Genomic DNA, 11,690 nt, shown 5'->3' on the forward strand with positions numbered 1-11,690 from the left:
GAAAAAAGGAAAATATCTACACAGTAAGGAAAGTTCAAGTAGTTGGGAAAGAGTCCCGAAGCTATGCGCAATCTTTCGCGAAACACACCGCGGGGTCCTCTCCGACGCGCTTGCGGATGCAGGGATCACCTCGCGACGGAGAGATGGAAAATGGGTGGAGTTGATGGAGTTGATGGAGCGATTGAAAGGCTGGGGGGTGATCGGGTCGATCAGGATGCGCAAGTGCATGAAAGAGAAGCAGGGCGATATCTTGAATCGAGTATAGTTACTGCACAGTAGTAAATTTGTCTCATCCATGGGCTGCCTCATTACCCCACGGCTGCTTTACTTACTCGCACCTCGAGACTCGGCATGAGCCGAAAGACATCATCGTCATAATGCATGCGGGTAGGTAGCGTTGAGGTGCACAGCGTGACCTCTAGTTCGCCTCGGCATCACCTGCAAGCATGGATTAATTCGCTGCAGCTGTGGGGTTTTTAGTATTTCTTGCGTCGGTTGCAGATCTTCAACAACCTGGAATCAGCCTCCCAGCCATCCGGTTTGGTCTTGGTGGGCTCGGAGGATATTTTGTGGTTGTCTTGGTTGTTTGGTTGTGTATCTTATCGAATACGATCGATTAGTCCGATGCGTTGGTTAGCGAATGGTTGCCCATTATCTATCTGTAATTCTGTATCTCTGACTTGCATGCCCGCTCTTGGTGGAAACATCTCGTCAATAAGAGACCGCAAGCATCCACCCATCCCACTCTCACCGCCTTCCGAATCTGTTAGGTTGCTTCCGCCAAAACCTCTACATGTCCCACTAAAAGAGAGCGGTAGAAGGTGGCAGAATAGTCGATGCCCAGATTAATTTTCGTCCCGCTTGATCTCTCAGTAGCCACCATTCCCAACATTTCGAGACCCTATCCGCGACCATGTGGAGGGCAGCTCGCGGCTCTGTATGCTTGTTATGTCGCTCGGCAGCACAGCCCAGGACTGCGCTCCTGGAGTCGGCGCAGCCATGGATCAGCCAGCGCAGCTTTGCAGTGCGCAGGGACGCCACTAGAGACCGCCCATCCCGCATGGTGCTGTCCGACCGCGTCGCTCGTGGGCCTCGAACAGATTCTCCCAGGAGGCCCCGCGATAGGCCCGACGGCCCCTGGGCAGGCGCCAACCAGACCGTCGCCAATGTCGACCGCGACCGCCGACGACGACCCCCAGGGTCTACACAGGAACGAGACAGAGGCACACGCGATAGGGACACAAGGGACACTAGAGAGAGACGCCCGGGTGCGTCGCGTGACAGGGACGATAACCGCTTCAAGGCTCTCAAGATGCAGCGTGCCCTCACCAGCGTCCCCTACCGCGAACGTGTCAATGTCAAGGCCCGCATCTCCGACATCGAATCCTTCGATCAGTTCAAGCTACTGCCGGCCGTGAAAGAAGGTGTCTACAACGAAGTCCTGAAGGGCATGGTGGACGTGAAACCGACACCGGTCCAGAGGCTCGCCATCCCGGCCCTGCTCGGACAGCGTATGGGGCAGCAGAGGGAGACGAACCACCGCAGGGCGGCGCCGGAGCCGAAAAGAGAAGAGTTCCTCCTGGCTGCCGAGACCGGGTCCGGCAAGACGCTGGCGTACTTGCTGCCTATCATCAACGCTCTCAAGGTGGCCGAGGCCGACGACGTGGATGCGAAGGCATACAACGTGCGGCTGGAGGCCGAGAAGGAGCGCCGCGGCGGGACCCCGGTGTCGGAATGGATCGACAAGTTCGAGCCGCACCCGAACCATGCCCGCCCCCGCGCCATCGTGCTGGTCCCGACATCTGAGCTCGTCGACCAGGTGCTCGCCGCCTCGAAAAAGATCTCCCACGTGGCCAAGATCAAAGTCCGCTCCCTCTCGTCCAACCACATGCCGAGCAAGATCCAGCGCAACATGTATAGTCACGGCGGCATCGACATGGTCGTTGCCACCCCGCATCTTCTCGCCGACATGGCGCATAGTGACCCTAATATCCTCTCGCGTGTGCACCACCTCGTCATCGACGAGGCTGACTCGCTCTTTGACCGCTCCTTCGCCCCAGAGACCTCTAAGATCGTAGAGCGCGCCATGCCCTCGCTCAAGCAGCTCATCCTCTGCTCCGCCACGATCCCGCGTCGCCTCGACAACTACCTGGCTGCGCACTTCCCCAACATTGTGCGCATCGCGACCCCCAACCTGCACGCGATCCCGCGCCGCGTCCAGCTCGGCGTCATCGACGTGTCCAAGGACCCCTACCGCAACAACAAGCTGCTCGCCTGTGCCGACGCCATCTGGACCATCGGCAAGGACGCCTCCCTGCACGAGAGCGCCGACAAGGACGAGATCGACGTCAAGCGCATCATGGTCTTTGTCAACGAGCGCGAGACTACCCAGGAGGTGGCCGAGTATTTGGTGTCCAAGGGCATCGACGCCATCGCCCTGCACCGTGACACCCCCGAGCACCGCCAGAGCGAGATGCTGAACAGCTTCACCACCACCGAGCCCATGCGCCTGTCCAAGGCCGAGGTCGAGGCGAACAAGCAAGCCGCTCTGGCCAAGGCGGGCGGCGTCAGCAAGAGGCACCTGCCGAACACCAAGGTTATCGTAGCCACGGATTTGGCGTCGCGGGGTATTGATACGCTGGCGGTCAGGCATGTGGTGCTGTATGACGTGCCGCACACCACGATCGATTTCATTCATCGGCTGGGCAGGGCGGGGCGGATGGGCAGGCGTGGCAGGGGAGTTGTGCTGGTGGGCAAGGACGATCGGAGGGATATCGTTTCAGAAGTGAAGGAGAGCATGTTTATGGGGCAAGCGCTGATTTAGTGTATGATGTGATGTGTATGGTGTATGATATCAGGGGTTGTATTATAAAGTAGAAGTCATAGATACCTAGCGCATTAGATGGTTGGGAGCATCTGGCGCAAGGCTTGGAAACTTGGCTCAGCATCTTGGTCGCTGTTTTGCTGATGAAAATATGAACATAATCGACTCCAATCTCTGGCCAATTTCACCGTTTCCAAGAGAAGTGACTTAATATGACACCAGGTATATGTTTAAGAGCTTGTATACAATTGTACGCCGGATACAATACAGCGCCCTCTATCATCGTCAGTCGTAACTCGTAACCATATCGTCATCCCATCGTCGGCGGCGCAAGCTGCTCGGTCGCTGCGTTGCCGTGCAAAGCGGAGCAGAAGTAAACGCCCCATCCAAATAAAAGTGCTGAGCCAACCTGTTTTCCATCCTCTCCTTCTTTCCTTCTTCCATCTCCCGTCTCTCCCTCCCAGCTTCCCAATCTCCATGCACCCACCCCCTTCTTTCCAATCCCTACCATCTCCCCCCCCAGCCAAACAACCAGCCCTCCCAACCCCAAAAACAAACAGAAAGAAGCCATCAAACCTTCCCCACCTCCCACGTCCTCATCTTACTCATCGTCCGCTTCCTCATCGTCGCCATGATCTGCGCCTCCATCTTCTCAATCCCCTCCTCCACATCCCGGTCCTCCTTCGCATACTGCGCCTCGCGCCGCCGGTCCCACCACCGCCAGCACACCACTATGACGAGCGTCACGGGGATGGTGATGGCGAAATAGATCCATAGCAGGGGGGAGACGGGGTTCCATGGTGGGGGGGTTGCGGCTGCTGCTGTTGTGGAGGTGGTGGAGGTGGTGCTCGGGGGTGGGGGGTCGTTGCCGCCGTCGGGGACAAAGTTGAAAAAGGTCATGCCGAAGATGGAGGCCAGGTAGGTGGCGGGGAGGAAGATGGCGCCGAGGAGGGAGAGGATCTTCATGGAGGTGCTGTCGCGCTTGGAGGCGTGGGCGAGGCGCCGTTGCTCGCCGGCCATGGTGAGGCCGAGTTTGGATTCTTTTTGCGCGATGATGTTGTAGAGCTGGGGGGTGGGTTAGTGGTTGTTAGGCATGGATGGCTGTGGTGCAAGCAGGAGGGGTGATTAGAAAAAAGGGGAAAAAAAACAGAAAGATACTCACTGCCGCCCGCTGGATCGTCAATCGCTCCAGCGTAATGTGTGCGTAGTTCTCGATCCCCTTCAGCTTGGCCTGGTAAAAGTCCAGCCGCGCCAGCATGCTCCGGTGCAGCCTATCCACCTCCCCTCCCTTACCCCCGTACGCCTCGTCGTCCCTCGCCTTCTCCCAGAAGCGGTCCATCGCCTGGCAGATCCCCCGGATGATCTCCTGATAGGCCTGGGGCCGCTTCCACAGCACCTGCGAGTGGCACTCGACGAGGTCCATGTTGATCTGGTCGAGGTCGATCATGGCGCCGCGGATGTACTTGTTCTCCTCCTCGAGCACTTCGGAGCGCATGCTGACGGCGGTCTCGAGGTCGCGCAGCCACTGGCGGGCGTTGCGCTGCTTCTGGTCGTTCTTCATGGACAGGTCGTGGCTGAGGATGATGGTCGGCAGCAGCAGCGGGTGCAGGATCTGGGCCGCGCACGCCCGCAGGTGCTTGATGCTCTCCACCATGTCGGACGACGACGTCCCCTTGGCGAACCCCGACGTGATGTGCGTGCGGAACGAGTGCGACAGCATCAGCTCCCACCCGCGCGTCTTGCCCTTCTTGCGGACGTCGGACTTGCGGAAGATGATTTCTGCTGATGTTAGTAGGGATGTGGGTGTCAACAAACGAAAGGGGACCATACGTAGATGCGGGTCTTCGTCGTCTTGGTCAAAGGCAGCCCAGAAGAAGGGGCCGACGGCACTGGTGCCCTCGATGGCGCGGAACGGGAGATGCAAGGTCCGCACCATCTCCTCGTATGCCTGGTGCGATAGGGATAGATAGCTAGGCGTGAAGGTCTCGGGGTGCTGTGCTTTTTGTTGGAGGCTGGAGTGCGCGTGTGTTAGCTACTTGTCTCTGGTGGTTCCTATCTCATAGCGACTCACATCAACCGCACGCCGCCAACCAGTTCGACGCCAGGGCGTAGCTTGGGAGGGGCAAACGCTCCCTAGATACTGTTAGACCGGGTGTACGGTGGAACTGAGGATTCGGGACTGACCCTTCGGTGCAAGAAGTTGCCAAACTCATCAGGAAGCTCATCGAAGCGGAAGCGGTGCTCCTCGGAGGTGTTGAATGAGGGATCCTAGAACGCAAGTTTGTTAGTAACAGCTCCAACGACGTCTAACAAAGGTAACTAGCTCACCGAGTAATTGAAGATCTCGAGATAGCTGGTCTCTTCCTGAACGCACTTGAAGTCGGTCACATACGACCGGAACATATAGTCGTCCATGGCTCTCCCTCTTCCCCCTATCCCTATCCCTATACCCTGACACGTGGAATAGTAAAAGAGCCCCTCTGGCCTCGCCTTGGTAGAGTTCTAATTATTGAACAGTCTGTGTTACCAGGAATGGATGCTCTCAGGTCAACTCCCTCCTTTCTTGATCTCTCGAGATGGACTTGCACCAGACGGAGATGGAGGAATATTGTCCAGCACCGCTTTAATTACCTAAATCAAAATGTGTAAGCATACAATTGGATCGACGACAACGAGATTGGAGGTTACTCACCGTATCACCGCTCACCGTGTCACCTCGGTAGGTTAAATTATTCTCTTTTCTGACGTTTGTTTCTCTTTTCTCAGCTTGTGCCTCCGCGTCAATGGCTCGTCTCAAAGCATACAGTAGAAAGTAAAAAGATCAAACCTCCAACTCAATTCTCACAACTCCGCCAACATGGAGATCAATCGCTGTTCCCGTCCATATGCAATTCTTGCAGCCGACCAGCCACCGTCTCCCCCGGGCGGCCTCTATCGATGCGACCCCCGAAGATCCGTTCACACCAGTTACGGCAAGTACCGCCGGGTTCTGCATACCGTGCGGACTTTTCCACTTTCATTAAGAAGTCACGCAAGACACGATTGCATTTGTACCGTGTGTACTTTATAAGCACTGTACTAAACCGCGTGCGGTACACAACCCCCTCATGCAACTCCAATTCGCACCGCCGAGCCCACCAGAAAGAGTGGGAATCTCACCACCAACAGGGCCAATTAGGTAGTGGTGGCTGGGCGCACCCTCGCTCTTTCTTCAGCGGTCACCGCCTGTATACATCAAACACTGGCAGAGCATTCAGTTCAACGTTTTACTTTTTCGAAAGCAACGCTCGGTCTCATTTTGGTCAATCTCAGATCAAAATATATACATACTCGAGATGGATACCCTTTCCCAAGTTCCCACAAGCCAAAGCATGTCCAAACACCCATCCCAGCACTGACCGAACCCTTCCCCCGGCCAAGCTGAAATAAGGTTAGCTCGTCTCCTAGCTCCCGCCCGCTTGGCCAGCCTTCGATGGTTGAAGTGGAGAAAGGGAGGTCGGGCCGGAGCGATTCACAGGGGAGAGAAGAAAGAATTGGATAAAAACGCCAGTCATGCAAATTCAGAGAAACCACAAGACCAAACCCAAGCAGGAAGATGACCCAGGACAGAGTTTCAAACCACCTTTCGTAGCACATCCGTAGGTAAGGTACCTACCCAGAGTGCCAAACCCAGACCTTGCCACACTGCCTTCCCACCCCTGTCCTACCCTATCCTATCCATCATGTCCTCCTACCCCAATAACCAACCGGTACAGCGCCAGTAAACCATGCTCCTCGGTAGCGTTTGCGTCGTACGTACAGAAGAATGCTTCAGGGCGAAGTGATATTGGGATGATTCTGTTTCCAGGGACCGCACTCTCTTGCTCTCTCTCTTCGGGGCGTTCCTCTCTCCAGGTTCCCAACCCCCTTTTTGTTTCGTTTCAGGCACAGGATTCAAGCAAGTGTCTCTTCGATCCGACCTCAAAAATCCTGGAACATGTGCCCGTATCTGTGACTTGGTTAGTCTCGCGTCCCCAAACAAAAGAGAAAAGACAAGAAAAGAAGAGAAAAGACAAGAAAAGAACGGGCCAACTCACTCATCATGACCTCCCACCTGGCCATAACCCTCCGTCTCCTCCGGGTACCGATCGAACTGACTCGCATCGCCAGCGCCGGCGCGCACGGGGGGGGAGTAGGGCGCGTCGATGTCCTTGCGGGCCAGGCGGTCCCACGTCACCTCGGCGAACCATGGGTGGTTCTTGACGTCCTGCGACCCGCCATACAGGTTGCCGAGGCGCTTGGTGAGGTCGGCCGTGATGAGGCGCTCGAGCAGGTTCTGCGCGTCCGGGTTGACGTACGCCGGGTACTTGACCTTGCCACGCAATATGTTTTCGTAGATCTTCATCGGCGACCCGCTGTCCCAGAAGGGCGTGTACCCGCAGAGCATCTCGTAGATCAGGATGCCGAGGGACCACCTGTGCGCGCCGTGTGTGTTAGTTTTGTTTTTTTGCCCTTTTTTTTTCTCTCTCTCTTTTTCCTCCTTGGAAGGGTGAGTGAATGTGTGGCTCGACACAACGTACCAGTCCACCGATTTGTTATAGCCCTTATTAGAAACAACCTCAGGTGCGAGATAGTCCGGCGTGCCGCAGAGCGTCCATGTCTTGTCTGGCACTCGCTTGGCGAAACCAAAGTCGGTGATCTTGAGGTGGCCGTGCCGGTCAAGCAGCAGGTTTTCCGGTTTCAGGTCGCGGTAGATTATGTTGCGTGAGTGCAGGTACTCAAGAGCCAGCGTGACTTCGGCAGCGTAGAACTTGGCCACGGGATTCGGGAAGCGCTGCCATAACCGTTAGCCCGTGCATTTGCCCACCCCCGGGGCCGTCCCCAACTAACTTACCCCTGACCTCCTCAACAGCGAAAAGAGCTCGCCGCCCTCGACGAAGTCCATCACCATGTACAAGTTCTTGGAATCCTGAAAGGTGCCCCACAACGTGATAAGGAACGGGTGCTTCACCTCGCCCAGCATTTTGCGTTCATCGTTGGTGTGCTCGATCTGCTTCATCTTAACCACTTGAGCCTTTTTGAGCACCTTGATGGCATAAAACCGGTGGTTGTGCCGCGATTGCACCAAGTGTACCCTGCCGAAACTGCCGGTACCCAGCGTCCTCAGCAACTCAAAGTCCGCCAACGAGTATTTTCCCTTGGTGACCCGCACCTCGCTCTGCGCTGATACTGCTGCTTGTGCCTGCTGATGCTGCGGTTGCTGTGCCTGCTGCTGCTGCGGCTGCTGTGCCTGGTGCGGCTGCTGGAGTTGGGGTTGTTGCTGTTGCTGTTGCTGTTGCTGCTGCTGTTGCTGTTGCTGTTGCTGTTGCTGTTGCTGTTGCTGGTGTTGTATTTGGGGCTGGTTTGCGGCCGTTCCGCCATTGTTCGAGTACTGCGCATATTGCCCTCCTTGGTGCTGTGGATAGCCAGAAGCTCCATCAACCTGAGTGGGATTGATCAAATTCGAGATGCGCGGCACGTTCTGCGGATCGGTACCGGGAGAGGGGGTGTGTTGCGCCACCGCGTAGGGTGGTTGCGGCGAGAGGGTATTCATTGGTTGCTGGTGTGCTTGTGCTTGTTGCTGCTGAGGTTGCTGCTGCTGCTGCTGCTCAGCCGCCGGTTCGGCCGGCTTGTTCTGAAGAGTAGCAGTCACCGAGGGGCGGTGTGTAGACTGCGACGCCGCGCTCGAGCGAGAGCCGCGAGGCACGGAGGATTGGTCGAAGCTGCTTCCTGTCGGTGTTACGGGGCTCGTCGGATTGCTTGACGACGAATGGCCCGGATTGCCGTCCCTGGTCCGTTTCCTCCTCAGGAAGCCGAGAGCGTGCATCAACGCGCTTCGACGAGATGGTTGACCCGAGTGGTATCAGTCCTTCTAATTGGACAAGCGCGCGTCCAAGAAGGGAAGACTGACGAAGCCGTTGCGACGAAGAGCTGCACAGTAATTAAACCGCGGGCCAATGAGCCGATGGTGCTCGACCGAGGGATTTGGGGCTGTATGGTGCGCTGGACGTGGGAAGTTTGGGAAGGAGGGAACGGCGGCTGTTTCCTGGTGTCGTCTTGAGGGAAGGGCGTCGGGCGGTAGGGGGGGGGCCTACGGGAAGTCGATGATATCACGGGGCGTTACGGCGGTCAGGTTAAGGCCGGTGACGGTAGGTTGCCGGTAGGATGCCGCAACGAACGGCAGGGGAGGAGATAGACAACGATGTCCACCGCCGGGTACTGGCGAACGGGGCTGCACCACGCAACTCCGCGAGCGGCTGGTGGAGGGAGAATTGCTTACAGCGGCAGCACAAAGAGAGAAAACGGGCCAATGGATTTCGTCAGGTCGAGAGGTCGCTGCAAGGAGGTCATGAAAGAGAAGAAAGACGTCCCCGAGGTATTTAAGGGATGGATATTAGGAGTCCGCAATCCGCAATCCGTAACCCACAAACCGCAGTCTCCGATCTGGAGGTCTGGGGTTAGAAAGTCTTGCGCCTTCTCCCGTCTCTCTGCTTGCAGCCCAATTCGTTTTTTACCGAGGGAACCTGGAGCGGCGGGGAATGTGGATGAGGAACGCAGTCGGGCACGATGCAGCAGGCTCTCGATGAAAGTGGTGCAGGTAGTACTAGAAACTTAGGTAAGATTGGATAATGGATGGATGAGAATGACGGGTGCCCGGTCAGAGACGGCGGATGGGACTCGCTGCTGAGGAATTGCTGAGGTTTGCGTCTGAGAGGCGCTGCCCGCTTCGAGTTGAAGGAGGACCTGGGAGCTCAGCGCCCACACAGCGCACAGGTGGGCAGCAAGTTCAGCAACCAAACAGAGCTTGGAGCTGGCGGCGGGGACCCCTGTGGAGCGGACGCCGGCCCATTGTTCCCGCTAGCTTGGCACGCACTGCCGGGACCTGGTGTGCTGCTGCGACTGGAGTCGCTTTTGCTGCTTTGTCTTAACATTTTTTTGCCAGCTATTCTTAATCTAGTCCATCCTGCATAGTCTGCATGGCCTGCATACGGGGGTGGTCAGCTGCGCATGTGCCAGTTGTCAATGCAAACATAATCCCTAATGTTCTAGGCATTTACTGATGTTTCGGCTTCGAAGGTTTGGCCAGGTGTGGCCTTGGAGTCGATTCATCGAGGAGGGGTTCGATGTGGGGTAATGAGGGACTCGGAGCAGGGGTTAGCCCCTGATCGATCTTGACGTGTTGCCCGGTTCACATCGTCATAGCCCGACGATCGGTTCAGCCCGGACCGCTTCGCGCGACGGGCACAGCGGGGGACTCTTTTCAGCGCCCCTCGATCGCTGGCAAGGCTGGGGCATAGAGTGCGAGCCCTGCAAGGGTCAAACCATCAAAGTGTCATAGGACCCGTATTGACTCGTGATTCGCAGAAAAGGGGGCTTTCAATCAGCAGAAACATAAAGGAAGCCGCTGTAGAGATGCTAAACTCCGCCCGAGACCCAAGAGACGTTACTGATACATGAGTAAGTGAATTCGCCCCCAAACTGGCTTGACGCTGCAAGGAACGAAACCGCATCGCCCCTTACCAGCTAGAAGGCGGATGGATATGGTATCTTTTGTTTTGTTTTCTGGCCGTGTATACTCGTCAAAATTCCACCCTTCAAGCGCCACTCCTCACCTAAACGTGCCGGTCTTAGAAACGGTGGCTCCGCTTCTGGTTCGTCCTCCAGGCAGTATATCCGACATAGCCACCACCAACAACCATGAAGAAGAAGATGGTCTTCATCAAGAACCAGGTCCAGCTGCCGCCCTGCTTCGGGATCGCCTTCTTGCCCTTGCTGCTACCGGGGGTGCCTTTCCCGCTCGTAGATTGAGACTGGTACAGGTTCTTGGCTTCGATCGAGATGATGTCGTGGTGGTCGCTCAGTTCGCCCGTCTCGGCGCTGAAGCCCAGGTAGGCAACCTGCGGGATCGAGGGCGGCTTGTCCGTCTCAAAGCAGAGCGTCCACTCGCCCTCGGACTTATACTGCAGCTCCAGCTTGAGATGCTTGTCCTGGAAGTAAGTCAGGCGGAGCTTAGTCGGGACGTTGGCGTGTCGGATGCCCCTAGCAGAGCAGCCGGCAAACTCGGTATCCTTGCCGTCCGTGTCCTTGTCGTACGATTTCTGTCCGTCGCCGACCATAGCCATGACGTACGGGAAAACGACACCGGGCCTGTTGTTCTTATACGTGTCGAAGAAGATGCCCAATCCCTCAAAACGGTCGGCACTTCCGAACACGGGGCCGACCTTCCCACGCTCCTTCGTCAGCCACATGGCGAAGCCGTCGCCATACAACTGGTTCTTGCCGTGGATCTTGAATTCCACCTCAATCTCCCAGTTCGTCGCCGTCAATGGGACCCTGGAGAAGAGCCATCCGGTCTGTGATGGGTGATCGGAGGTCAGGCGGATGTACCTGCGATCAATAAGCATTAGACGTCGCCGGGCAACTTGGGGTCGCGTCACAAAAAAGGGGTAATTACTGGTCGGTGCGGATGATGGTGTCGCCACCAAAGTCGTACCACCGACTTTGCATGTCAGAGTCCAGATACGGCTGGGTATAAAGGTCAGTTCAATTCGACGTGGTAGAAGTGCAGCGCATGATGCGTACCTGGGCCAGACTGTGTGTCCGTAGCTAGACAACAAAACTGTCAGCAACATTGCCCATGACTAGGTAAACCACAGCACGTAGCAGCGCACCCCTATGCTCTTGACATTATTCTCCTCCGTTTTGCCCGCGCCCCAGGCAAGAGTGGCCAGCCACAAGGCCGAGAGCGTCGATTTCAACATTGCGCCGGGTATCGAAGGGGGGATCGATTCTTGGCCGGTTTTCGAAAAGAAAGAGAAAAGGGGAAGGAAATGGTTCGTGTGATGTG

At 56.6% G+C, this 11,690-nt stretch overlaps 4 protein-coding genes across 4 annotated transcripts; 1 reads left to right on the forward strand and 3 right to left on the reverse strand.

The window, feature by feature from the left end:
• The first annotated feature begins 685 nt into the window (after nucleotides 1-685).
• On the forward strand, nucleotides 686-2,992 carry F5144DRAFT_577189 (P-loop containing nucleoside triphosphate hydrolase protein). Its single transcript, XM_066789182.1, has one exon. It carries the CDS (start codon nucleotides 914-916, stop codon nucleotides 2,822-2,824), a length of 1,911 nt encoding a protein of 636 aa, XP_066641274.1. The 5' UTR covers nucleotides 686-913; the 3' UTR covers nucleotides 2,825-2,992.
• Nucleotides 2,993-3,001: 9 nt separating this feature from the next.
• On the reverse strand, nucleotides 3,002-5,438 carry F5144DRAFT_287443 (uncharacterized protein). The gene is made up of 6 exons (XM_066783775.1): nucleotides 5,153-5,438; nucleotides 5,009-5,092; nucleotides 4,896-4,957; nucleotides 4,655-4,836; nucleotides 3,987-4,603; nucleotides 3,002-3,889 (listed from the first exon to the last, which is right to left on the reverse strand). Exons 1-6 carry the CDS (start codon nucleotides 5,237-5,239, stop codon nucleotides 3,395-3,397), a joined length of 1,527 nt encoding a protein of 508 aa, XP_066641275.1. The 5' UTR covers nucleotides 5,240-5,438; the 3' UTR covers nucleotides 3,002-3,394.
• A 1,175-nt stretch (nucleotides 5,439-6,613) lies between these two features.
• Nucleotides 6,614-8,856, reverse strand: F5144DRAFT_287611 (kinase-like domain-containing protein). The gene is made up of 3 exons (XM_066783776.1): nucleotides 7,698-8,856; nucleotides 7,384-7,637; nucleotides 6,614-7,278 (listed from the first exon to the last, which is right to left on the reverse strand). The coding sequence occupies exons 1-3, from the start codon at nucleotides 8,667-8,669 to the stop codon at nucleotides 6,897-6,899; spliced, it is 1,608 nt and encodes a 535-aa protein (XP_066641276.1). The 5' UTR covers nucleotides 8,670-8,856; the 3' UTR covers nucleotides 6,614-6,896.
• A 1,614-nt stretch (nucleotides 8,857-10,470) lies between these two features.
• On the reverse strand, nucleotides 10,471-11,604 carry F5144DRAFT_493974 (concanavalin A-like lectin/glucanase domain-containing protein; the record flags this gene model as incomplete). Its single annotated transcript, XM_066786012.1, has 4 exons — nucleotides 10,471-11,230; nucleotides 11,298-11,368; nucleotides 11,426-11,449; nucleotides 11,515-11,604. The coding sequence occupies 4 exons, from the start codon at nucleotides 11,602-11,604 to the stop codon at nucleotides 10,471-10,473; spliced, it is 945 nt and encodes a 314-aa protein (XP_066641277.1).
• Between the last annotated feature and the right edge of the window lie 86 nt (nucleotides 11,605-11,690).

The sequence above is a fragment of the Chaetomium tenue genome, assembly GCF_020726465.1.
Source record: "Chaetomium tenue strain MPI-SDFR-AT-0079 chromosome Unknown F5144scaffold_5, whole genome shotgun sequence".
NCBI classification, from domain to species: Eukaryota; Fungi; Ascomycota; class Sordariomycetes; order Sordariales; family Chaetomiaceae; genus Chaetomium; species Chaetomium tenue.